This window comes from Amblyomma mixtum, chromosome 1 (genome assembly GCF_055824585.1).
Source record: "Amblyomma mixtum isolate Tamu chromosome 1, ASM5582458v1, whole genome shotgun sequence".
In the NCBI taxonomy this organism is placed as follows: domain Eukaryota; kingdom Metazoa; phylum Arthropoda; class Arachnida; order Ixodida; family Ixodidae; genus Amblyomma; species Amblyomma mixtum.
The window spans coordinates 100,349,980-100,374,998 of record NC_143012.1 but is presented as its reverse complement, the minus strand read 5'-3'; the positions used below and the strand labels follow the sequence as shown (position 1 = coordinate 100,374,998).

The following is a 25,019-nucleotide window of genomic DNA, read 5'->3' as shown; positions in this document are numbered from 1 at the left end:
ATTTTCCTTTCCATAGCTCGCTGCGTTGTCCTTAACTTAAGCTTAACCCGCTTTACTAGCCTCCACGTTTCTGCCCCATAGGTGAGTATCGGTAAGATACAGCTGTAGTATACTTTTCTCTTCAGGGATATTGCTATACTTAACATATTGTTAACTTAGGTGTTCTTGCTAACGACGGTGCTCTCACTGGCCATAGACAACATCCGGCGCTTCAAAAATAGAGTTCTTTTGCAGTCGACGTCTTCTCTCGCGATTTTTGAGTGCCGCTATGCTGCGGTTCGGCCTCCGTTAGTCTCTTTTTCACCAGTTAGTCCCCTGAGTTTGTGCACGGCGTGCATTTGTGGCAAGAGAAATGCCGTGCGCAAATTTAGACACTAACGGGGGATTTTCAGCACTAAAGTTGTCTTTTCTCCCTCCCCCCTGTGACGGTTTTTTTCTTAGAGTGCATGCTGCCAGCTGCATCCCGATTGATGAAGAATCCCCCACCGTATTCTCGTCTGTCTGCTAATCCACAATAGCATGCACAGTACGTGCCGGCCCTTTAGTACTGTATACGCCTCATCTGCTCTCCTAACCTCACAAAGCCCTATGGCATCCCATTTAATACCCGCTAATTCCTCCAACAGCACTGCTAAGCTAGCCTCACTGGATAAGTTTCTAGCCTCAAACGTTGCCAGGTTCCGTTTCTAATTGCGGCCTGTCCGGAGCAAGAGACTTAGCACCGCCGCCTTCGTCAGTTGCTCGGCAGCCACTGAGGGCCGAGGCTTAATTGGTGTAGTCATCTAGGAGCTTGCGTCCAACTACTACTCCACCAGAGTGGCCAAATATAAGGTGCGTTCCAATACTCCCGAGTAGACGTTTACTTAGACGTCTTGCCGGACAGCCGCCGTTTTGAGACGCGTTCCATTTTTCACGAAGCCGTCCAAGACGACTGCTTCGCCGAAGTTAACATCGATGCAGGCTAACTTCCTGTCTGAAGATGGCGGAGCAGTTGGTGCAGTCGGAGCTGATTGAGTCGTGCTCTTGGCGGGCAGTGCAGCCCGGAGACGCACCATCTTTCAAGTGTGAGTCATTCCGTTAAGTTGATTTTTATAAGAACTGGCAGCCGATAAGGCAGTCTTTGTGGACCCACAATTATATGTATGAATCGCGCGAAATCATGTGGGTGAGATCGTCTGCTGAAGCGGTAGCGATGAACGCCCCATTATTACAGCAAAATAAATAAATAAATAAATAAATATTTTTTTTAATGGGAACGACCGGCATCCGTTCACGCGGTGCGACGAAGAGGTGAACGAAATGCTGTGCTGGTTCCGGAGTGACTCTGGGTGAGTGCCTGCCGTGACGCGTCTTCGATCAACGGCCTCCGACCTGCGCTTCGAAGACGCACCTGTACAAAATAAAGCAAAACTAGCAAACTACTAACAGCGCGTTTTTAACTTGTTTCATTAAGAATTTTTAAGAACATAGGAGTGCAACTATTCGCAAATGTTAGTTCAGTTTGTATGCCGCAAGGCGGCGCGTGAAATGCACACGTTCCAATATGCAGACATGTAGACGTTTTCCTAGACGTCACACTAGACGTCTTGTCGGACGACTAGAGAATTGGAACGCACCCATAGTTCCGGTGAGGGTGTGCGTAGTCGGTTCTGGTCACCACATCAGGCCGCACCCCAGGCCTGGCTGTGCTATTCCATCGACATGTGAAGTATTTGTTTTTTTTTTAATCCAGAGGACAATTCTGTGGCACCCGCATTCGAACATCGGTCCTCATAAACGCTAGACGGATGATCTACCTCTACGCCATCGCTGCCACCTGCTGTTACCAACAGCTCTTTTAACAACCGACTTCTTTCTCGGGTTATTTGTTGGAAATACGCAGGTGTTACAGTTAACTTCCACCTTAGTTGTACCGACAGCATTATTCTATGACGTCATCTAAAAAAAAGAAATTTTGCCCTTTTGAGTCATCGCCCGAAAGGAACACCCAGCAACGTAAAGAAATTGACACGTACACCATTAAGTAGGCCGTAACTGGAATGTGCAGATGTTGTATGGGATCCACACACAAAGAAATACATTTCAGAACTGCAGAAAGCACAAAGATGTGCGGCAGTGCATTTTATTTGCAATACATTTCCAAATACTGACACTAGGTCTGCTCTCACGCCAGCCAATCAAATTCGGTTCCTCCACAGAAAACGCCAATTTTTTTAAATAATCTTTCTTCCCTCCCTCTGCAGCGGCAGGAGCAGCCTGACTATACGCACCCCTGGGCAAAGGCGTTTCCCATGTCTCTCTAATTAACCCTGTCCTGTGCCAGGCACGGCTACCCTGTCCCCGCAAACTTCTTAATCTAATCCGCCCACCTAACTTTCTGCTGCCCCCTGCTACGCTTGGACTCTCCTGCAATCCACTCCATTACCCTTAAAGGGGCTAAGGAACACCTTCAGAGGGGAGCTCATCAAGTCGTTCAATCATTTACCTGGCTTGTCACGAAAACCTGCGCCAACTAATAGATTTCTGCAAGCAGCAGAGAACCCAAAATCACGCGCGGAAGTTGGCGAGCCCTTTCCGGCGACATTTAACATGTCCTCATTGCGCTCCGTCGCACTTTTCTGCGTAATTCTCTTCAGAGGTGGCTGTTGGTTAGACTGTTTCAGATGTCTGGCAACTACTATGGCCGCGGATAGTAAACCGCATCGCTCTGGGTGGTCGTGAAGCTCCGGGTCCGGGCCGGTGGAGGAGAGCCGACCTTTCAGCGTGGGGAAAGTGACGAGAGGAGATGGAGATGGAACGGCGCGAAGGCGATCAAAATCCAGTTTTGACTGCAAATAACTCAACTTCTACGAAGCAGATCTAACTAAATATTGCTGGAGGATATTCGTGAAGCACCGTCCGGGAAGCAGCGTCCAGCATCCCAGGCATACCGCTACTCTATTAAAGTCTCTTTAACGGCAATCTGTTATCATAATTGCTTTCGCATTACATGACCTGCGCAAGCCCATTTCTTCCTCAGATTTCGTCTAGGATCTCATTCACCCGCGTTTCTTCCCTCACCCACTCTGCCCATTTCCGATCTCTTAACGTTACACCTATCATTTTCCTTTCCGTAGCTCGCTGCGTAGTCCTTAAGCTGAACCCTTTTGTTAGCCACCATGTTTCTGCCCCATAGGTGAGTACCGGTAAGATACAGCTGTTGTGTACATTTCTCTTGGGGGATATTGGTGAACTGCCATTCATGATCTGAGAGAACCTGCCATATGCTCTAGTTATTTCACTCTCTTCTAGTTCTAGTTATTCTAGCTCTATTCTAGTTATTCTAGTTCTAGTTATTCTAGTTGTAGTTCTACTTCTATTCTTCTAGTTATTTCACTCTCATTATCCGGATCCGTTGTCCTACTTCACGAGAACCTTACGTCATGCCCTCGGTAACTCCCAAAACCGCTACAAGCACAAATACACCTCGGTCCGCTACTTCGTGCGATCGAACCAAACCAATGAAAATATTCATGAACGCTTGAGACCGGATTCAATTCGCTTCGGACAGTTTTGAACCTGCACTTTTTGATTCGAGTAGAAGGACAGTAGATTTGAAGCTGAAAATTCCGAATATTCGCCCACTTCTGGAGAATAGCAACAAAAATCCACGGGGCACTTTGTTGACCTAAAGTGCGGTGAGGCGAAAGCCTTAAGCACAGTATTGCTGCTTGTGTCACTGATGTGTGGTTAAGATGTTAAGCTTCGCCTCTAAGAGTGGAACACGACAGCATCTTGCAACGCTGCCAGGGAGTCCCCAGAACGCCATCGCCCGTTAGGTTCTACGCCTTGCTCGTCGTTAAATTGGTTTTTGAGGAAAGGAAATGTATCTGTCTCGCATACCTCGGTGGACAAATGAACCTTGCCATAACGGGCAGGGAGGAAGATGGGAGTGAACGAAGACACCACATTCACTAGACGCGCCTTTGTTCATTCCAAACCATCGAGCTGGCATGGCGGAGTGGTAGCATGGTCGTCTCGCACTCCGAACTCGACCAATTTCCTACTCGGTTTTATTTATTTATCTGGCCAGATTAGAAAGGTTAATTAGGCTGATTGGGTCAATTAAGCAATTAACTAAACCCATTCCCACTTATTTGAGCATCACTATATGATCCCTTTAATTGGTTGCATGGTTACTAGCCAAAGTACAATTGGCCCCGTTTGAAATGCGCGCACCGTGACGTCACGACCGTTTCGACCAACTGAAAAGCGTAACATTTCTGTCGACAACTTCTGCTTACAACGATGAGGCATTTAAGGCTTCCGCCTTAAAACAGGACCTCATGTAAGTGTCAAATGGGGTGGCGCAGTGCTACTGCGGAGATTTGTTCTGATTGCTGAGAAAGCCTTACATTTTCGCTTCACCCATGCTTTAAATTGCACTCATTGCTCTTGCTTCAATAAAACTTCGGTTGGGCCGAATTGTTACATGTTGTTGTGAAGGTATAGGTTGCGCAAACACGGGACGAACCACACAGAAAAGACACAGAGACACACACAAGCATTGTACACTTTTCTTTTGAAGGATATTATCAAACGGCCATTCATGATCTGAGAGAACCTGCCATATGCTCTCCACCCCATTCTTATTATTCGGGTTATTTCGCTCTTATTATCCGGATCTGAGGTCGGTACGTCACGAGAACCGTACGTCACCCTCTCGGTAACTCCCAAAACCCTCTACAAGATGCGACCGAGTATCGGTCGCATCTTGAAAACAGGCGGTGGAGAGGGATTGAAAGAGGCAGTTGATAATGTCAATTTCAAACAATTTTGCAACGCCGTCAAATATGTGTGCAAGATCGTCGATATACACGTTTGCTAGCCCCGCCACACTCAGCGATATTGACCGCTGTGCTGGAAATGCTCTCCAAGGTGCTCGACCTGCATCACTTCGAAACAGCACGGCATGCTAGCGCTGCTTTCTTTGAGCAGACTGCTCTTGCCTCCTGCACCGCCGCTCACCTGCCCCGCTCGTCACTTCTCAACCGCTTCACAGATGGCGCAACCTCACGGAGCCCGCAAAGGGAGCCAACCACAAACACACCAAGTGCACGTGGGAGCCAGCAGCGGAGGCCTTCCTCCTCCTCTTTCTACTCCTCTTCCTTCTCCTCCTCCTCCGTGCGCTAGTAGTAGTGCCGACGTCAGCACGCCGGGCGCCGGGCGCACCGCAGCGCCCCCAGCCCCGATCACCCTCGGCGCTCCGACGCCGCCAATCGCCACTGCATGTTGGTGCCCCGGCGCCAGGATGTTCCGGCTGTACGGACTCTGGTCGAAGTGAACTTTCTCGTAATGCGCGCCGGCTTCTCGTAGGCGGTGTTGGAGGCATCGGCTTCGCTATAATTTATGCTCTCAATTCTGCACTCAGCAAGTCCGACGAAAGAGATTGTGCGGTGTTGTCCCCACGGCGCGTGCATGGAACGACATGCGGATGTCGCCGTTCGCACGTGCGGAAGAGTGCAGTGCAACGCCGCCGGGTCGCTCTCCCCTCCACGTGTACGAAGACGGATTTCATCATCTGTGTATTGTGAATAATAACCGCCGGCAGTTGAGTGTCTGAAGACGGAAGTGTTGCTCCGAAATCCTGGGGTACGCGGGCGTGTCATTACCGATCATAGCTTGAATGCGCTTTGCAATTGACTTTCTGAACTGGGTTTCCAGTCGTCAGCTGAGCGGGAACAGGATATTATCAAACAGGGTAGGAACTTAGTGCAGGATGTCTAAAGCTGAAATTTGAATTTCAGCACTTAGAGGCTGTTGTATTCGCATGGAGGATGAAATACTGTTGTCCTGGACGCAAGGTTTACCGTCTTCAATGATCTCGACTGATATTCATAAACGATTGCAACCAGCGACTGAGTGAACAGTTCGTTAGCGGGCGGTTTATCAGCATGGGATGCGGAGGCTGGATCGGGGCAGGAACGGAATCTGCCGTCCTCCACAGCTACCTGGAGACGTCGGACGACACTTCGTCAACGGTTCCGACGGCTCCGACGAGGAGTACAATTCATGCTGACGCATCTTTGTTCAGGGGTAGTCGCGACCGCTCAGCGGAGGGCGTCGGTGTCGTGCGAGCTCTAGTCAACTCTGTCAACCTGGTGTGTGCTTCTGCAGTGTCGTGGACCCGTGTTTACTGGAAACGTGCCCTGACGAAGGGAGGTGACGCAGAAGCGACGACTTCGTTGCAGCACAACCAGCATCTTCAGCAACGGGAGGACAACCGGCGTGGTTCAGATGGCAGCTGTACATTAGGCGGTCTCGACGGGTCTGTGCGCAGGCATTGGTGTTGGAGTGGTAAGGCCTGGCTGCCCGCGGTATGCGCCGGTTTTGTGTCTGTGCTATTCTACCTGAATTCACTCGACGGCGACTTTGTGCACGACGACATGGTGGCGGTGGTGGGAAACCCTGACGTCACCGGTGAAAGTCGGCCGCAGTCGAAAGAACCTTCTTCGCTCTGGATGAATGACTTTTGGGGAAGGCCAATGACCGACGCTCGTAGCCACAAGTCGTACAGACCTCTCACTGTGCTCACTTTCAGGTGAGGTGATGTCTTGTTGCATATGTAATTAATGGTGCGTTTAATTATTCCAGTCTCGTGCTCCTCATAGCAGCTTACTGAGTTTCCCAGGGGTTTCTGGGTAGCAGGAGGCTCCTGAAATGCTTGTAACAGGCTCCGAAAATGCTTGAAGCAACAAGGTGGCGGCTAGATTACCCAAAACGTATACACTTGAAAACGAGATCGTGCTCTTAACTTACAAGATGAAGTGCCCGTGACAGCGATACGGGCGTCGGCTAGCGTCTTAGTTTCGACGTCAGTGTCTCCTGAAGTAGATGAAGCAAAGTATAGACCTGCGATAAATTGCATTCATAGGGACTTCGCAAAAGTTGCGAATGTTGGGGGCATGTGAACATCTTGTAAGGTGTTATTTCTCATAGCATAGCTAGCGCTTGTATAAATGACGTGGCTTCACTTCACCAGTTTCATTTCATCATGAAGTGAAACTTATGTTTCAGACGAATGTTCGTGCTTTAACAAAACTTCGTGCTGGGCTAGTTGGTAGGATATTGCTGAAACTTGGTTCAGCGCAAAAGACGAACACAGAGAAAGGAAACGACACACACGGAGCGCTACTAACAATTTATTTATTCATGGATGCAAGAAACACATTTATAGTCGTTCACACACATGCGCACATTCGGGCGGCTCCAGGCTACTTTAGCAGTTTTACATGGCTCACACTTACCTAAGCTCACCTGGTGTCTCTGAAAAAAGCGCGGGTGACAAGATAAGGTAGGTAACTCTGAACCCGCGGCTTTTTCACACACATTTGGTGAGCTTAGATACGTGTGAGTCATGTAAAACTGTTAAAGTAGCCTGGAGCCGTCCGAATGTGCGCATGTGTGTGAACGACCACAAATGTGTTTCTTGCATCCATGAATAAATCAGTTGTTAGTAGGCTCCGTGGGTGTCGTTTCCTTTCTCTGTGTTCATCTTTTGCGCTGAACCAAGTTTGTACTTTCTCAAGTAAAAGAAGGGTGGGCATACCTTCGATAAGGTAACTTAAAAGGCCTTTATTTAAAGCTTCTCGTGGCCATTTCGACGCAGCCGTAGTGTGCGCATTCTCCACTTCACCTCCGAATTCAGCAACACTTTGACAGAACGAAAGTATATACACGGTGGAGCTGTTTTCAGAGCCGCCGCGTTTGCGCTGCACAAGCTGATAGTTAGCCAGACGTTACGGCGCTTGCTGTAAATGCGAAGGTTCCCGGGAAAAGCGTAATTGTTGCTCACCGGAGGAATGCAGGAGCCAGGCGGTGGGCAGGATGTGCATCCGACAGGTGGAATCACGTGACCACAACGTTCACACAGCCTGTACGTACAGCGCCTTACTCTAGCTTTACTAATGTGAATCGAAGGTTTTCGGCAATTTTTGCAGTCCACACAGCCGAGGGTTACCGATGGGAGCGTGACGGAACCAGGGGCCCAGTGATGGGCATCAGGCACTGCGCTGTCGGTAGCGCATTTCTTCTACCATTGAGTTGCCTCTTTACCTTCGCTGTAATGACCATTCTGATTTTCACTCTGCGTTTAAAGCTGCCATTTGACACCAAAATTGGGAGCCCAGTACTGGGTCTTGAGAAGCAGGCTTGCTTGTACATCTGCACTCGATATTGCCTAGTCACAGTATAAAGAAGTGCTTGCGTATGACATAATTCTGTCACGCCAGTTTTAGTTTTATTGAAAGAACGAAAGTGCTTTCGCTTATTAACGGTACCCACACTGGACGGCGTAGCTCGTACAAAATTAAAACAATGATGCTTTTTCTACACAGCCGCCGCGGTGGCCCAGTGGTTATGGTGCTTGGCTGCTGACCCGAAAGACGCGGGTTCGATCCCGGCCGCGGCGGCTAGAATTTCTTTGGAGGAGAAATTCTAGAGGCCCGTGTACTGTGCGATGTCAGTGCACGTTAAAGAACCCCAGGTGGTCGATATTTCCGGAGCCCTCCACTACGGCGTCTCTCATAACCTTAGTCGCTTTGGGACGTTAAACCACTATAAACCAAACAAAACCAAACCAAGCTTTTTCTACACGAGCACACGTGACCCAACAGTCCTGCTGGGCTGTCGAAACACACTATTAGGGCGTCTATCAAAATATTTATATCCTTGTAATTTAGGTGACTTTTCCGCTTTAAATATGTATCCTCTGTGTAAATTGATCGGAGCCGGCTTTTATTGCCAGCAGAATTCCTAACTGATATTCAAATATATGATTTAATAAAAGAACAGAATATCAAGCAGCCGTGCTGTGATTTTCGAAACACGGTAAGGCTTTAATGCTCTTCACTCGATAGAAGGCAGGAGGAGAAATTTTGTTGTCTATTATATTTACCCACAAGGGGCGCATCGATGCCGCCCAAGTGATCACCATAGATGTCAAAGTTCTCAAATCTTACCCGCCGCTGTCTTTGTGACCTCTTCCTCCGAGATCGATAAGCCGATCTGAAATCAGCTCCGCGAAAGCGTTCTTCGCGTGACCCTCCGCGACGTCGAGAAACGAACGGACTTGATGCCCTCAATCCTTTTTTTACTTCACCCATGATGATACCAAGTGACACCAACTCCGGTTTTACGGGTGACCGCGTACAAATCTTTCTCCGTGGTTTTGATGTTCGTTTCGAGCTGCTTCTTTGGCTCCTCATCTTTCAACTAACGCTGCACGAACATGCAAAAAGAAAGGCTACACAGGCCGTAGTACATTATTTTGTTCCCACTATAGTAACAGTACAATTTTACTATCTATAATACCGTTTTTCAAAGAGGACCATTAAAATACTAACCAGGCAAGAGCAAATTATTTTAAGCACTTTTCTAGAGCGCTTTCTATGCATCGTTTACGGAAGCATGCGTAAACAACACCCTGGCAACCACTGAAAGTGCATTTCCGCAACCAATGCTCTAATGTTATCATTGCCACTGGTCGTAAGGCGGAAAGACACGTGAATGCGATACAATGGCGAGGATAATAGAGACTTCGTCGCCTCAGTGTAGCCCAAGCAGTGTTTGGCCAACGTGTATGCTATGGAAGTAGTACAGATCAATTTCGTGTATGAACTTTTTGGGTAAATGTTTATTGTCTATTTTTTTTGAAACACACGCTTTTGCCATGTATTCGGTCTCCTGGGTCTAGTCAAGGTCATAGCTTTTAGCTCAGGTAACCTTTCCAGTTTCTGCAAATATAAAATATGTATGTATGTAAAAATCTATTCTAGGAAGAACTGTTAATAATAGGTAGCAGGCCGTTCCGGGGTTCTCTGTCCTCCACAGTCCGTCTTTTTCTCATTGAGTATTTCTTTGATAATGCAGTTTTATGCATCTTTTGTAGGTCGCCCGCTTAATCCGCACACTGCGTTCTCCCAATAAGCAGCGTCAATGGCTACCACATTTTATTCACTTTATGTTGTGTGTGCGATGTTAGTGCACGTAAAAGAACCCGACGTGGTCGAAATTTCCGGAGCCCTTCACTACTGCGTCCCTCATAGCCTGAGTTGCTTCGGGACGTTAAACCCCAATAAACCAAGAAAACTTTTATGTTGTGTGAGGGATGATGGGGAGTTCTGTTCGATATTGTGTCACAGCGATCGTTAGGATGGCTTATGCGGCGGAGAACACGGTACTAAGCCCTGCGTCACGTGCTCGTGTTTACGGAAGCCTTCCCATCCTCATCGTCGCTGTCGCGGGGGCGTGGTAGCCTGCGCCACGTTCCGGTGGCGCCATCACATTTCTTCCGCACTGCTGAGCGTCGCAGGTGAATTGCTCGCGTGTGAACTTTTGTGCCCTGCTTCTCCAACTCGCTGATTGGTCCATCGCGTGTCGCTGCGTTAGCAGCCTCCAGTGGAGACAGCAGCATGTTTCGGGGAAAAAATAAAGTTTCCTAGGAAGCACCCCGGACCGGAACGCGTATAATGCTTAACGAAAAATACTAAAAATGTATCTTAGAAGGGTCAGGGCTCGGGCTAGTGGGTAGTCAACATGAGGACCCATAGCGCACAAAATTGAAGGGACACAACACTAGCGCTAAACTTCCACTGAACGATCTTTATTTGGCGCGGACAACCTTAGAAAGATCACGTAAGGTACAGGTATAGACGACTAGCAACGATTATCTTGTCAAGTTCATGATGTGTCAAGTTCGTGGAGTGGTCAGTTTCAAGAAAAAATACTGATCAAAAAACGAGGGAGATAATTGAAGCTGAAGGGATGGAAAAAGAGGGATTGGAAAATTGTGTTAGTGATCCTTCGGTGTCATTATCAAGGAAATACTTAGCTTTCTTAGATTCAAGGCAGCGGGCGATAGTGTGAAACGTGCTGACTGATTGGTGGCTTGCATTGTGTTTTTTCTCCTTCCTGACACGTCATGAACTTGAAAAGATAATCGTTGTTAGTCACCTATACCTGTACCTTGCGTGACCTTTATAAGGCTGTCCGCGCCAAATGATGATAATTCAGTGGAAGTTTAGCGCTTGTGTTGTGTCCCTTCAATTTTGTGCGCTATGGATCCACATAAAAATGTATGGTGGTTTCTCTAACCGCCGTATATTTTGAATTAGCATTTTGAACAGAAGCTGTTGAAAGTCGCGACCGCCTTTCAACCTGCTGTAATAATGTGTATGCTGTTCTTTTATTTCAATGCGCAAACATATGGCTGTGACTGGGAAATACTCGTGTTCTTTCTGTTTTCAAACTCTACCTTGTCCTGCGCCACCTGTGGTGAGGAGAGAGAAGGAAAACCCCTTAAATGAAAAAGCAGAGAATTTAGCCGGTGTTTAAATTCGCTGGCATGCTACTCTGCGTGGGGGAGGGAATTTGGAAGATAAAGACGGAAGGAGAGTGGGGCGGAAAAGGTAAAATAAAAGAAAAAGGGCAGAAGACAAAATGCAGCCATGAAATGCGGACTAACGTTCGTCGGCGAGAAGTTATGTAGCACATGAAATGATGAAGTATGTAGCACATGAAATGATGAACCCTCTAGGCGGGTTAACAAAGTTCACTGCGTCAAGAATGCATGAGGGTAACAAGCAAGGTGAAATCAGAGCTTGTCAAGATTTCCGACGTCCTTTAAATACGCAAACGAAAAGTTTATTGCGATGTTCATAGTACGTACGCTCGTCAGCATATGCTGGGCGCCCAGGCAGGCTATGTTCCACAGTTTCGATCGAGCCGCAGTTCTAACGAAGCGGACTGTTTACTTGACCGAAACGGTATCGCAAGCCGCTTGTTAATGCGGCGTTCAGGCGAAGTCGGTGATAAAGTGTTTCCAGATGGCGAGGAATTCCGGGTGAGAGTCTTGGTGGCCTTTGTTGGTGGCCTTGAAGCGGCCACCAACAAAGATACGGGCCGCGGCAGATGAAGCGGCCCGTAAAGGCCATGTTGGTGGCCTTTACGGGCCGCTTCATCTGCTTTTTCGTTGGCCAGAATGCCAGAGTGTCCTGGCATCCACTGAAATGGTATGCAGGGGCCTGCGTCAATGGCCAAATGATGTCGATACCTGATATCAAGGGAAATGGATTGATGATTGGTGTTCTTCAGCAGGTTGGGCAGGATCTGCAGAGATGCTTTGGAGTCGGTAAAGATAACCCATCGGCCGGGGATTTGGCGCAGGATATAGGAAACAGCTTCCTTAATGCTGTGAAGTTCAGCTGTCGTAGGTGTTTTCCGCTGCAGTCGGTAATAAAGGACATGGCTTGCTGAATGCGCATAAAGGCCACAGGAAGAAGTTTCTTGGGTAGTTGAACCGTCGATGAAAATGTGGGTATGCTGCATATATTAATCGGTTAAGAAAGCGAGAGTGACTTGTAGAAACGCTGCTGGTGGCATGCGGCTATTTGCATGTACACCTGGAACAAACTTCTTTACGTTTAGAGACGACAGTGTACAAGGGAGAAAGGTCGGATGTAGCAGCCGGGGAAGAAGCACTTCCTACATCGTGTTCACCTAAATCACTGAGCTGAGCAACTCCTGCCCCTCCCTACCATTAATCTCTGATGGCAGGGCTGATAAGTGCCCAGAATCTTCCTTCAACCCTTCTCCTATCAATACTGTGAATGTACAGAGGTAGAGTAAAAAAAAGGTAACTACGAAAATAAATCTGGTAAAATAGAGACGGTGCTTGTTTACTTTTTTTGCCATCAGTATTTTGCCATGTTATATCAGAATAAATTTCATTTCATTTCATTTATTTTACCCTCAAGGGCCGAGGGCATGGAAGAGGGGAATGGTTGCATACAGTGGTTAATAACAGGGCATTTCATTTCTAATTATACAATGGCAGCTAAACCGGAACAAAAACGCTGATGGTCGATGATGGAGGCTGTACTTCCGGGGAGGTGGTTCCAGTCCTTTGCTGTTCGTGGAAGGAAAGATACAGCTGCGCATTTTGTTTTAAAGAATGCAATGGCGAAAAGAATGCTTAATACATTCCTCTACCGAGCAATCGCTCTGCCGGATGGTACTTCTTTCAAGAGCTTACTTAGCATGAGATGGCAGCTTGTTGGATTCACAAGCCGTCGGTGCTCAGAAAAATTGTGGACGTCGCGATTGATTAGCTTGGACGACTTGGGAGCTGACAAACAAACAGTCGGATGTTTCGTGAATCATTTTAAAAGGCATGCAGCGGCATGCGCATTTCCAACTGAATGCTTTTGGGCGTCTAGCTAGTCCTCCGGAACATGTTTGCTCAGGCGCTGCACGAGATTACCTGTGCCCTCCTTGCGCTAGATGTGTGGAGTTTCTCGGTGTCATTCTCTAAGTGCAGTGTTTTCATGTTCCTTCTTATTTGAACACAACAGCATGGATTATTTCCTGCAGTAGCACTGCATAACGTAGAAGTAGAACAATGAACTAAACCTAGAAAACTTGAAGAACGTTTATTTTTTTTTTGCAAACTTTCTTCTCAGTTGTTTTGCCTAAATGAGCGGTTAACCTCAACTTCAAATGCGGAATACTAGGCGCCAGTAACAGAACACGCACATAAAACAGAGTTGAGTCGCTAGGTTGGTGCCGTGCATGCTACGAGCATATAAAATTGAAAGGAAAAGCAGGCAACCATTAAAGGGGCCAGAAATGCAGGCCCTGGGGAAGAAGCTTGTTTTTAATGGTCTACCATGCGAATGATGGACGACCGCCAGCCTACCTGCAGGCCTGGTAATACGGGGATAGCTTGGCTTGCAGCGCATGATGCCGTACTCCAACTTGGCGCGTTATTGGCTGACACATACGCCGTCGTCATATTTTCTTCAACCGAGCGCGGGGTCAACCTTTGCCGGAAGACGTTCTTCTCTACGCACCTTGCACCGACCAGTTAGGGAAATGAAGTTCAGCTTCAGAACACTCCCATACTTTCCGAGCCTCGTAGGAGCGAAGGTTTGGCAGTGACAGGGGCGATATCTGGTCATTCCACCGCTTCCCGGCTTCTTTACAGCGTTTACTTCAAGGCCGGCCAAGCCTACATTGTGAACAATACCGCCTGGCCACACTGATGAGATATCGCAATGTCCGGCCGAAGTGTGGAGCGAGTAGAAGGTAGATGTTTTGGCTTAGATGGGATACCAATCTAGCCTGCTATTATTATAAGTGGTCCTTTTAATAATATAACAATCGAAGCAAAAGGTGTTGCTAGCCGCGACATCTACCATCGAAACCGGAAGCACCTTAGGTGCGGCTAGCGCGAATAAAATTAGAGGGAGCGGGCTTGAAGGGGAAAGAAAGATTAGAGCCAGCCTACGCGTAGAATATACGGCACGGAGCCCCCGCAGTCAGAAGAATCCATGAACTACACTGTACTAGAAGAGACAGTTTAGCGCGCGGAAGAGACTGCCCATGGGACGCCGAGTGGCGAACGAATCGGCGGCGCCGCAGTCGCCTACTGTATAATATTTTACAGTGGCCTTGCTGAGTTCGTCTGCTTGCTGTGTGCCGCTTGATAAGTGCATAAAACAACAGAAAATTTCCCTTACAAGGCCAGTACTGGGACAGGGTTTAGGACAAAAATGTGACCACTGAAACGCCTCAGTAATCCATCCGTTTCTGGCGGCACAGCCATCGGACTCTCCAGAAAGCGGGCCGAAAATGGCGGCGCCGGTGAGGACACGCGGAGACTGTTTGGAGGCTGTTTGTACTAGTTTACTGTAGCTGATGCCGACACGGTGCTCCACTTTGTGCGTCTAAAATGGAAATTCTTCAAAGAGGGAGTTCTGTGGCTTCATGCCGAACACAGCCAGCAAGCTATCAATGACATTGTGTAGTAAGACGGGGCTAAAGAGGACGGGTAAAAGCGGGTGCGGCGTGCATGCGTGCCCCGTAGACCTTCTCCTAACAGCGAAGAAACTAGTCTCGCCTCTAGTGAAGTTTGGCCATGTAATTCCTTCCTCGCTTTCAGGCAGAACTGCATTAGGCGATAAGAAGCTTCCGTAATCTACTTGTGATGCGTCGCAGTGCTCACTAATTGCCCTCTATTTTCCGTATCATCACCATCATCATCTTCGTCGTCGTCATCATCAGATCAGCTGCATCCAATGCATCAATCCCGTTAACCTACAACCAACCCTGGCCTGTATTTCATAGATGACAAAGCGGCCGTTCCGTATACTATTTTAAGCGGCATAGCAGACCTCACTTCTAAACGAAAAACACGGAATACCCACAGTACTGAAGCGTAGGAAATACCTCGAGCACGCACTAACTATGGTTACCAGATGCTACGTAATATGCTCCCGTCGCTTCTAAACAAACGAGTTGTTTCATATCCACAGTACTGTTTTTTTTTCTTTTTTGTAAAGATATCATAGCCACAATACTTGCACTTTCTACCTTTTTCTGCATTGCACCGTACATTGTATACGTCATTAAACACTCTCCTCATATTGTAATTGCCTTCGCTTATCGCTTGATTTTGGACCAGATCCGGCCATGTCTGATGCATTGTGTTTGTATCCTAGTTTTGTTCCCAATGCCATATTCTTAGGGGCCGTGAACCCCGTCAAGCCCAGTTAGAGGCTTTTTGTACACGGTCCCCAGCATCTGTAATGTTGATGTTGGAATAAAATGATGATGATGATGATCTGGGGGAAAACGTTTGCGGTTTAGCTATAGCTTACCAGTTTCACAGTGGATTAGCTGCGGAAATCTTCCATAGCTGGGGCCGTGGACCCCGTCAAACCCAGCTAGAGGCTTTTTGTTCATGATCCTCAGCATCTGTAATGCTTACGTTGGAATAAAATGATGATGATGATGATGATGATGATCTGGGGGAAAACGTTTGCTGTTCAGCCATAGCTTACCAGTTTCACACTGGATTAGTTCCGGAAATGTTCTTTAGCTGTGAGTAAGTGCGCGTCGCTCTTTCTGGCCAGGGCAGGTGGCTGTGAGCGCGATCTCTCGCTCTGCCGCCCCGCGTTGAGCGTGCTTCCTTAACGAGGCTTCTGTCTCGACGCGCTAATCCCTTCGAGCATTCGCGGCGCCGTAGTGTCTCCTGCGGTCGTTGCAGGAGACGCACGTACTGCGACAGACCGGTAATGCGGCAATCTTCCGCGCTTCCAGGCGGACTGCAGCGAGCAATCAGGGAAGAGCGGTGGCGTCGGGCGTGGCGGGCGGTACGGACGAGCAACCGGGCATCGATCTGCCGATCGCTGCTGTTCCACGTCTCCACTGCTGTGAAGATAGCGTGGAACTAAAAGACACAACATTAGCTCGGCTCTAAGGTCGGGCTGAAAAACAAGTTAGCAAGGAACAAAATAGAAAAGACAAAAACAAACTGAAAGCCATATGAGAGAGTGCCACCGCAGAGGAGCGTCTGGAGCCCAACTTGCTGGCGCCTCGACTGAACTAGTGCTGCTGGGGCGCGTCCTATGCGGACACAACAGCTTGCGTGGCTGAATCCCGGTTTGACTCCTTACGGTTGACAGCATCTAATCCACAAAAACCGCACGAGTGAATACCGTTTCCTTCTAGTTTCATAGTGTCATTTACCTGTTCTTCAACTGGACATTTTTTCGTGGTATAGTAATCATTAGGGTCAGTTAACTGACGGGACACTGGCCTGTCCGGAGTCCGCCGGAGTCCACACCGGCCTGTCATGGGGTTCGCGTAAGCTGGTAGGGACGGATGGTGGTTTGGTAAATGCGTTCACGCAAGAGACGGGTGAGCAGCAAGCCGCGATTAGAGGTGCTCGGTCTAGCTGCCGGACCTCCTCATTTCTTCCCGTGGCTTCCCCATTTTCGAGCGACCTCTGTTAGTTCCTGTATCCAGGGATCGTGGCGTGCTCGGGGTATCTTCTGCGGATCGTGTGGCGAAGTGCGACTAACAAGGATAGAGATGGCTAACATGTGGCGACGCCACGGAGAAGGGCAAAGAAAACGCAGTGCAGGCCTATCACAACGACAGAAGAATTGAGATCTTAGCAGGTGGGCATTACATGTATCATAGTTAGCAAAGGATAACACTTGTAAACACATTTCTATGTTGAAACATAGTTCTAATACATATAAACGTTCAATATGAAAAATAAAAACGAATCATTTTTTTGAAAATGTCCTTATTCTGTTAAGGACAGGAGCTGAGTATGCTCAATTTTAAATTTTTTTTAAAGCAAAAATTGCTTATACCCCCTCCCATTCTTCGCAAATGCAGTCGAACATGGTCCCGGAATCACGTCGAAGTTGACGATTCCAACGGGCTCCAAAACCGAAATTTCCTTCCGAATAGACAGAATAACTCCTCAATACACACCTTTTTCGGCCGTAACCGAATTTTGAAATCTCAATTCGGTGTAGTATTTATTACCAGTCTTTTTCTGTCCGGCTTGTAGCGCTGCCCATTAGCCAGCAGGCAGTGAAGCGGCCCCTGTGATTTCGCAGTGTAGATGCACGCGCTCGCACAACAGCGCGTAAGCGAGACGGTCAAGTTATGAAACGCCCCGAAGATCAACGAAAAGGACAGCATTGGTCGCCACCCCTGCTTAGCCGCATTTCGCACAGCCAGCTTTCGCTCGCCTTCGCCGCATGATTTTAAGGCGAAAGCCTCTAATGGCTCATTCTCCCGTCCGTCCGTCCGGCGTTACATCCAGCGCCTGGGGTGACTCATCGAAGAGCGCAGCTGACGGGAGAAAACGAATGGTGGTATCAGACAGAGGGGACAAAGTGTAACCCCGAGGCGAAGTTTGATGACTATAGAGTGAATACTTAATTAATTATAGCCAATTATAGCGAGTAAGAGCGAATAAAACAACCAAATGCGTCGGTATAGCGCGGACGTCGATATATTGACGGGAACGATGTGAGGTCACATTCTCCGGAAGTCGTCACAGCATAGTGAAAATTATCACAGAACAGGCGGAAAAACGCCGGATTTGTGCCACGTTAGACTGAAAAAATGCGTAATTGAGCGTAATAAGTACTTATGGTCGCCGAAAGATCTATAATTTGGCTAAAAATTGCTGGAAAACTAGGAAAAGTGGATGATGACGTCACATCAGACGAAAAGACGTCGAAGCAGTCTGATCCGCCGCCAAGCAACAACTGCCGATGCACTGCGCATGCGCAGCGTGACGTCACCGCTGCCTCTCGCCACGTTCTCCTTCTCTGTCGTGAAATGAATTAAGCGCGGCAAATTCAAATCAGTGCAGTGAGTCGCAAACGGCTTTCGCCTTCCCGCACTTAACGAATTCTTAAGCATCTTCCGACTAGAGATCGCCAGTGGTAGGCAACCGTGGATGCTGTAAAGAAGGAGTGTCTTACTCGGGACGTAGCACGTAACAGGGAGCCAAGGGCCCGCAGACTTGCGGCGGGTTGAATGATGGGATGCGTACGAAAACATTCCTTAAACAGTAAGTAGGCTTTCGTAAATGAAGGCGTAGACTTTCTACAGCCAAATTCTTTAGTCTAGTCGACAGAAAATACAAATCCTGTACACATTGTGCAGAAAATCTAATAATTGAGGCCACGCCGTTTTGGTAGACTTTAGCTATGAATAGAAAAGACGAAAAATACTTCAGGCCTCCTTAACCACATTCGAAAAGCAGAAAATGCGGTACCATTTAAAAATTTTTCCACTGTTCTAAGTTCCAAAGGACCCCAATATTTGGAATGTAGGCATACTATGGAAAGTGGATAAACCGAGATTCGTGTGGACTATTGGGTGGATTAAGGTAGATTAATGGGCATTAGTGGCAATTTCTGGTTGCAATAAGATGGTTAGTGGCTGAAATGAGGTCGGTTAGTGGATAGGATTAGTATATTCAGATAAAAATATTCCATTGAAAGTTACTCGAACATTCTAGTCCTCAGATTTTAAAATTTTGCGGTGCTAATGACATCACACCCCTCTTGACCAATCAAGGAATTTGATTGCGGAGCAACCCGCTGGTATTTCCAAGACGAAAAGCTTAACACTATCGCATTGATATTTATAGGAAGGCAGTATAGCCTATAAGAAGTTTATAGAAAGTTTATATGTAGACTAATAAACTGCGGGACATGATCGAGCCGATGCCGATGCATTCTCTGCCCAGAACGCTGTTTGTACGCAACTAATAAGTCCAATCAATCAAATTGTGTCATGTATACTCTCTTCAGAGTAACGAATTTCGTTGAAGGCAAAATTCTAGTGGTCCGTGAACTGAGCGATGTCAGTGCACGCTAAAGAACCCCAGATGGCCGAAATTTCCAGAGATCTTCACTACGGCGGCCCTCATAGCCTTAGTTGCTTCGGGACGTTAAACCCCAAAAAACCAAACTCTTCGAAGTAAGGTGCATGCGAGTATTAATCCACCTTCGTGCGCCTTATGTTCTTGGTTTCCTCTTAAAGCAGCGTCTGGCAGCGCCTGCATTGATTCGACCCGACGGTAGCGCGATGATGATGATGACTATGACTGTTATAAGAACAAGGCGCTCATCTTTAGTTGGTTTTCCGTGCTTTGTGTCGCGCTCGTGACGGAAATTACAAGCGTGCAGGAGCATTTGCGAGAAATTCCATAAGATATTGTCTGTATTGAGCGTAGCTATGTGTCATTTTTGCATTGTGTCATCTCTGCACTTTTATTTATCGTTTTCCATGTTTTTTGCTGTACATTTTGCGCGGCTCAGAAGCTTAGAAAGTAGACAGGGTAAGGGTAACTGCAACTGCAGATTGAAATGTTTAAACCTGCACGCTTCCGGGCTTTGCATTTCCGATACGTGAAAAGGAAATTTCATTACGTGAGGCGACATTTTCCTGAGAAACTGAATCGAGCTCTGAATTCTGTTTTCGTCATGTTTCCACCGTTGTTCGATCTTCGACAAACTTCATTTCCGCGAAGTAAGCCGTGTTTTTAGTTCTGTCGTCTGCGTCGGAAGCGGGAAATGTTTGTCGAGGTGACGCTTCGACGCCCGGCTCGCTGCATCGAGGGCAACTCGGCACAACCCGCCTCCTCTGAGCTTTGCCGCTTTGCTTGCTCTGGAAATGCCTTGGTCTTGTTTTGTACCTTGTATTTTGCGTTCGACAAAAACTGAAAACGCTTTTCATGGAGTGTAGAGACGCGCTTCCCTACGTTTCTGGAGCTGCGCGCGCAGCTCTTCGAAGTCTGACGTATGAGGCCGTATTCGATACCATTGTTGTCCTTCCGCTATTTTGCCGCTGACAGACCTTCTACCTCACACCATTTTTTGCATGTTAGTTTGCCAGCCAGGTGTGAGCTCGGATTCCATGCCAGGCAACTAGCAAATACGAAAGTGCAAAACAAGCAATCTTTTCAGCCATTGGCCCCTCGTTGTGTTTATATCAGTGCAGTGCTCAGTTACAGGGTGTGCCGTTGAAAAACACAGTTCAGCTAAATACAGTACGCTACTGTGTATCTTAAGTCACTTCAAGAAGCTGTAGGTTAATGTAGCATAGGAAATTCAGATCGCAACACCGGTAGCTTTTAAAACCATTCATTGACGCTTTATCGATTTTTGTCTACAATACCTTTTACCTACTTGTCATGCGAAGGGCTTGACCTGGTGGTTTAGTTTCTAATTAGGCCATTTTTCATATATGTACGAAGTCCACACTGCAAGTCTACACTGAAGATCCCTTGCCGTGTGGCGTGGTGTCTTCTGCGAGCTTTTTCTTCTTTCTTCAAGAAAAACCTCTACCTCTCAATGCACTACCTCTGCTGCCATCATAGATGAAAGTAATTATTCTATGAGCGATAGAAAGAATGAATAAATCAATCAATCAATCAATCACTATGAAAACAGTTATTGATCTATTATGCAGTTAGTCACTGTCTCTTTAGTAAATATGATTTGACGCGACTCACTGCCATTACCGCTGGGACTGGAAGAGCCTGGACGTGAACACGGAAGAAATAGCAATGATGCAGACCAAGTTTTTAATAAAAGTTTAAATAAAAAAACACCACTCCGTTTAAGGAAAAACAACTTATCATTCCTAATACAAAGCTCCCCCGAAACATACGCAAATTGCTTTACTAGGAAGTCTATATGACGAACCCAGTTCTGGAGCCTCGATGACGATCAAATGAAAAACGCATGGATAGAATTTGCACCAAACAGCCGCACAGAAACATCAGTAAAAATGTAACATACAAAAGTTAGGAAAAATTAGGAAAAGTTCAGAAGCAAAGAGAGGCGCTTGCAGCTTCTCTTTGCAGGCGCTTGAAGTACAGCGCAGGAGAAGAAAACCCAGGCAGGAAGAAAGGGACAAGCGCTGAACTTACAACTGAATGTTCTTCGGGAGCGTGTCAAAATTAAGTGGTACGACCACACAGCGAACACAAGCAAATCGGATCAGATACGGACGCCCAGCAACCTTGATCTCAGTTTACCTTCGCACATCCAAGGATGCCAACTCTTATTTTGAAAGAAGAATAGACGAGATGCTGATGCATGAAGTCCTTGGATGAGCTATCGCCTTCAATCCATAATCTCCTTTTTTTTATATTGTACTGGATTTTGGGCATAATTTTTGCCGCCGGGAAAGTCGGCTTTGCAGGCAGGTTTTCGCTCGCAGTCGCGGCAGTGCTTCGTCAGAGAGCCTGATTTGCTATAACTTAAATTGTAATTATGCTCGTACAACCTTTCATGAAGACATCTGCCGGTCTGACCGAAGTACTGGTTTCCACAGGGAAACTTGTTCTCATACACAACACCCTGGTCACTTGCAATAAATGGTGTCTGATTCTCTGTTTTGCATCCGTGACGCTGCTTTTTCTTTGAGTTCGTCTCATTACGCGACTTCAAAAGTTTTTGTGCGGCTGTAAAAACCATTTTTACATTAGCCTTCTGGGCGATCCTCTTAAGGTTTGGTGAGAGCTTGCGTAAATAATGTATGACCACAATTTTTTTGTTTTTCAGCAGCAGTGCAGAGGGAGAAAGCAGGTTGGTGGAGCGATTTTACTAGAAAAATTATCCGCCGTTTCCAGCCAATACCTTATGACCGCGTGCGTACCGGAATCTTCGAAGAGCACCATTATCTTCTCAACTCATAACAAAGCGGACTTCAAGCATTTGACAATTTCAGAACGATCTATGTACCGTCCGTTGCCAATAAGGTATATGATAAAGACTAGTAGAGTCTGGAAAACTTTAAACATCAACCAACCAAATTACCAGGCACGCTTTCGTAAAGAATACTCGACAATAGACCATATTCACACTGTCAAACAGGTGATAGAGAAATGCACAGAATATAAACAACCCTTATATTTAGATTTCATAGATTACGAGAAAACATGTGACTCAGTACAAACGTCAGTAATCATGCATGCATTAGGGAATCCAAGTGTTGAAGAGCCTTATGCAAAAGTGCTATAAATATCTGTAACGGTTGCACAATCACCATATTCTTCCATAACGACAGCAATAAAGTTTCGATAAGGAAGGCTGTCAGGCAGTCAGGCATGATCTCTAGAATGCTATTCACCGCCTGTTTGCAGGAAGTATTCAGAAGCCTGGTTTGGCAACATTTAGGGAGAAGGGTAGGTGGAGAATACCATAATAATCTGCGTTTCGCTGATCACATTGCCTTGCTAAGTCACTCAGGAGATCAACGATAAAGCATGATGAAGGACATACATGAGCACTGCCGAATGTTGGGTCTAAAAATTGTTATTCAGAAAAGCAAAGTAATATGCAACAGTCTTGAAAGGGAAGAGCAGCTTACGATTCCTAAAGAGACCCTGGAAGCGGTGAGGGAATACGTGTAATTAGGGCAGGCAGGAAGTGACCGTAGATCCGGATCACGAGAGTGAAATAAGTGAAGGAACAAAAAATGGGTGGATGAAATTTAGCGGATACTACCAGATCATGAATGGCAGCTTTGCAGTATGCCTTCCAAGAAAAGTATTCAACAGCTGTATCTTACCACTATTCACCTATGAGGAAGAAATATGGAAGGTAACAAAAGGATCGAACTGAAATTGAAGAAAACGGAGCGAGCTATGGAAAGGATTAGCTTATGCGTTATGTTAAAAGGCAGGAAGAGGGCATAGTGGGTCAGGGAGCAAACATTGGTTATTGACATCCTCGTCGAACTCAAAACAAAGAAATGGGCTGGGGCAAGTCATGTAATGCGAAGGCAAGATAACGCATGTCCAACATTCTCTAAAAAAGTGTTGGTATTTGTAAAATTCTAAGACTCTGTTATGGAAATATTGAAGGTAATGGTACATTCCTCTGATATGTAGCAAAATCTTTTACAGTGTTTCCATCGATCACGTGGAACAGTTAAGACCGCCGAAGAACTCATATGGAGAACGCTTTTGACGATATCAAAGGCGTTAATGAAAAAAAAATACCTTCCCGTTATCTGCGGATATATTGATCGCTTTAGTTAAATCTTCAATTATGTGATAAAAAATGGCGTTCATAAATGGTTTGCCCCTCAAAAATGATTTTCTACAGAATTGTTAGGTTGGGATGGCCGTTAAAATAACGGAGTGGATTCCAAGAGAAGGCAAGCGTAGCAGGGAGCGGCAGAAAATTTAGTGGGTTGACGAGATTAGGAAGTTTTGTGGGGATAGGGGGCTACAGCTGGCGAAGGACAGGGTTAACTGGAGAGGCACGGGAGAGGCCTTTGCCCTGCAGTGGGCGCAGTCAGGCTGGTGGTGATTATTCAGAGTGCAATGGACCGTTAACCCAAGCGCAACACAGCAGCCCAAGCTGTCGAACATAAAAGAGAAGAAATATGTCGATGCGTAGCTGGCGAGCTTTGGGTTAGCATTCTTAATGCAGATAGCAGCCAGCATGCATCAACATGAAATTGAATAATCATATAAGAATGGCTATGGATGTAACGTAGAAGCAGCTGGCTGGCAAAAAGAAGCTAGGTTTGTTGAGGGGAGAAAGATCAGGGTGGTTCGAATGGTGGGAATAAACTAGGAGTATGTCTTTTCAAGAATCTTCGGGTGCAACAAAACAACTGAAAAAAAAAGCCAATAAGGACACTGTACCAACATGTACCAAACACATGTACCAACTCGCCCAGCGCTACAGTGTATCGAACTTAAATATTGTTCTGAAGAGTTTGTCGGTTGCGGAAGGGATACGAACTTGTTTTACATTTTATAGTATCTCGCGGCGTGAAAGCAAAACGCAGTCCGAGCAGAGGGCATCTTTGGAAACCCTGAGAAAGTGTGCACGAAAGCGAGAAGTCATGCTATGGACGTCGACATTTAAGAAAAGGCTAACGGGAAAAGTGGTAAGATACACAGACGAGACACGTTCGAGAGCAGTTTATTTTTCTTCGGTGCCTAATTTGCACACTTGGAAGACACGCGTGAAGGAAATAAGATTTGTTAAAATTGTTCGGAAAATTCAAAATTAAATCACTTTTGCAGGTTTTATTTTTCATCCGGCATCATTTTCACGAATGCGATGTAAAGCGTAAGCCGTAAACACTAAAGCGAAGCTTTATTGACACGTAGTGCAGTTACCCTTCTCTTTCTGCAATCTCAGAGGATCTATCAGGAGGAGCATGCAAGAACTGAACCTTTAATGTTTCATGTGCGCAAATAATACCTTAAGCACCAAGATCTTTGAAGTCGAAGGGCGCTTTGAAGCGAATTGCACTCGAGGCCGGTTACTGGCCTTCATATGGTCTAGAAACAGCCTTCGATCTACTAGAGGCTGATTTTCTGAATTTTTGTTTTTGTAACGGCCGGGATGGCGATCAATGGCAGCTAAAATCTGTGAAAACCATTAACGTGCGAACTGAACTCACAAATACGATTTTCATGAAACTTGGTTCAGCATCAATGTCTTCAGCCAAGTATAATTCATGCGATATTTTAGTGAATCATGCTGCCACCTCCTTAGCATGGCGATATGAGGCTTCCGGGAATTTAGAAGCTTTTAAAGATTCAACCGCAAATCGTCTTTCTGCCTCATCTATTATGTACGTATCATACAATCTTAGTGGCATTGTTATAAGAAAGTAAA

At 46.6% G+C, this 25,019-nt stretch overlaps 1 protein-coding gene across 1 annotated transcript in view; it reads left to right on the top strand.

Annotated features, from left to right (window-relative positions):
• The first annotated feature begins 5,211 nt into the window (after positions 1 to 5,211).
• The window catches only part of LOC149367333 (protein O-mannosyl-transferase TMTC1-like), a 228,414-nt gene continuing 208,606 nt past the window's right edge, over positions 5,212 to 25,019 (top strand). Inside the window, exon 1 of the mRNA XM_089555018.1 lies at positions 5,212 to 6,580. Within this exon, the coding sequence (XP_089411144.1) occupies positions 5,934 to 6,580 (647 nt within the window). The 5' untranslated portion in view covers positions 5,212 to 5,933. The remainder of the gene's footprint in view (positions 6,581 to 25,019) is intronic.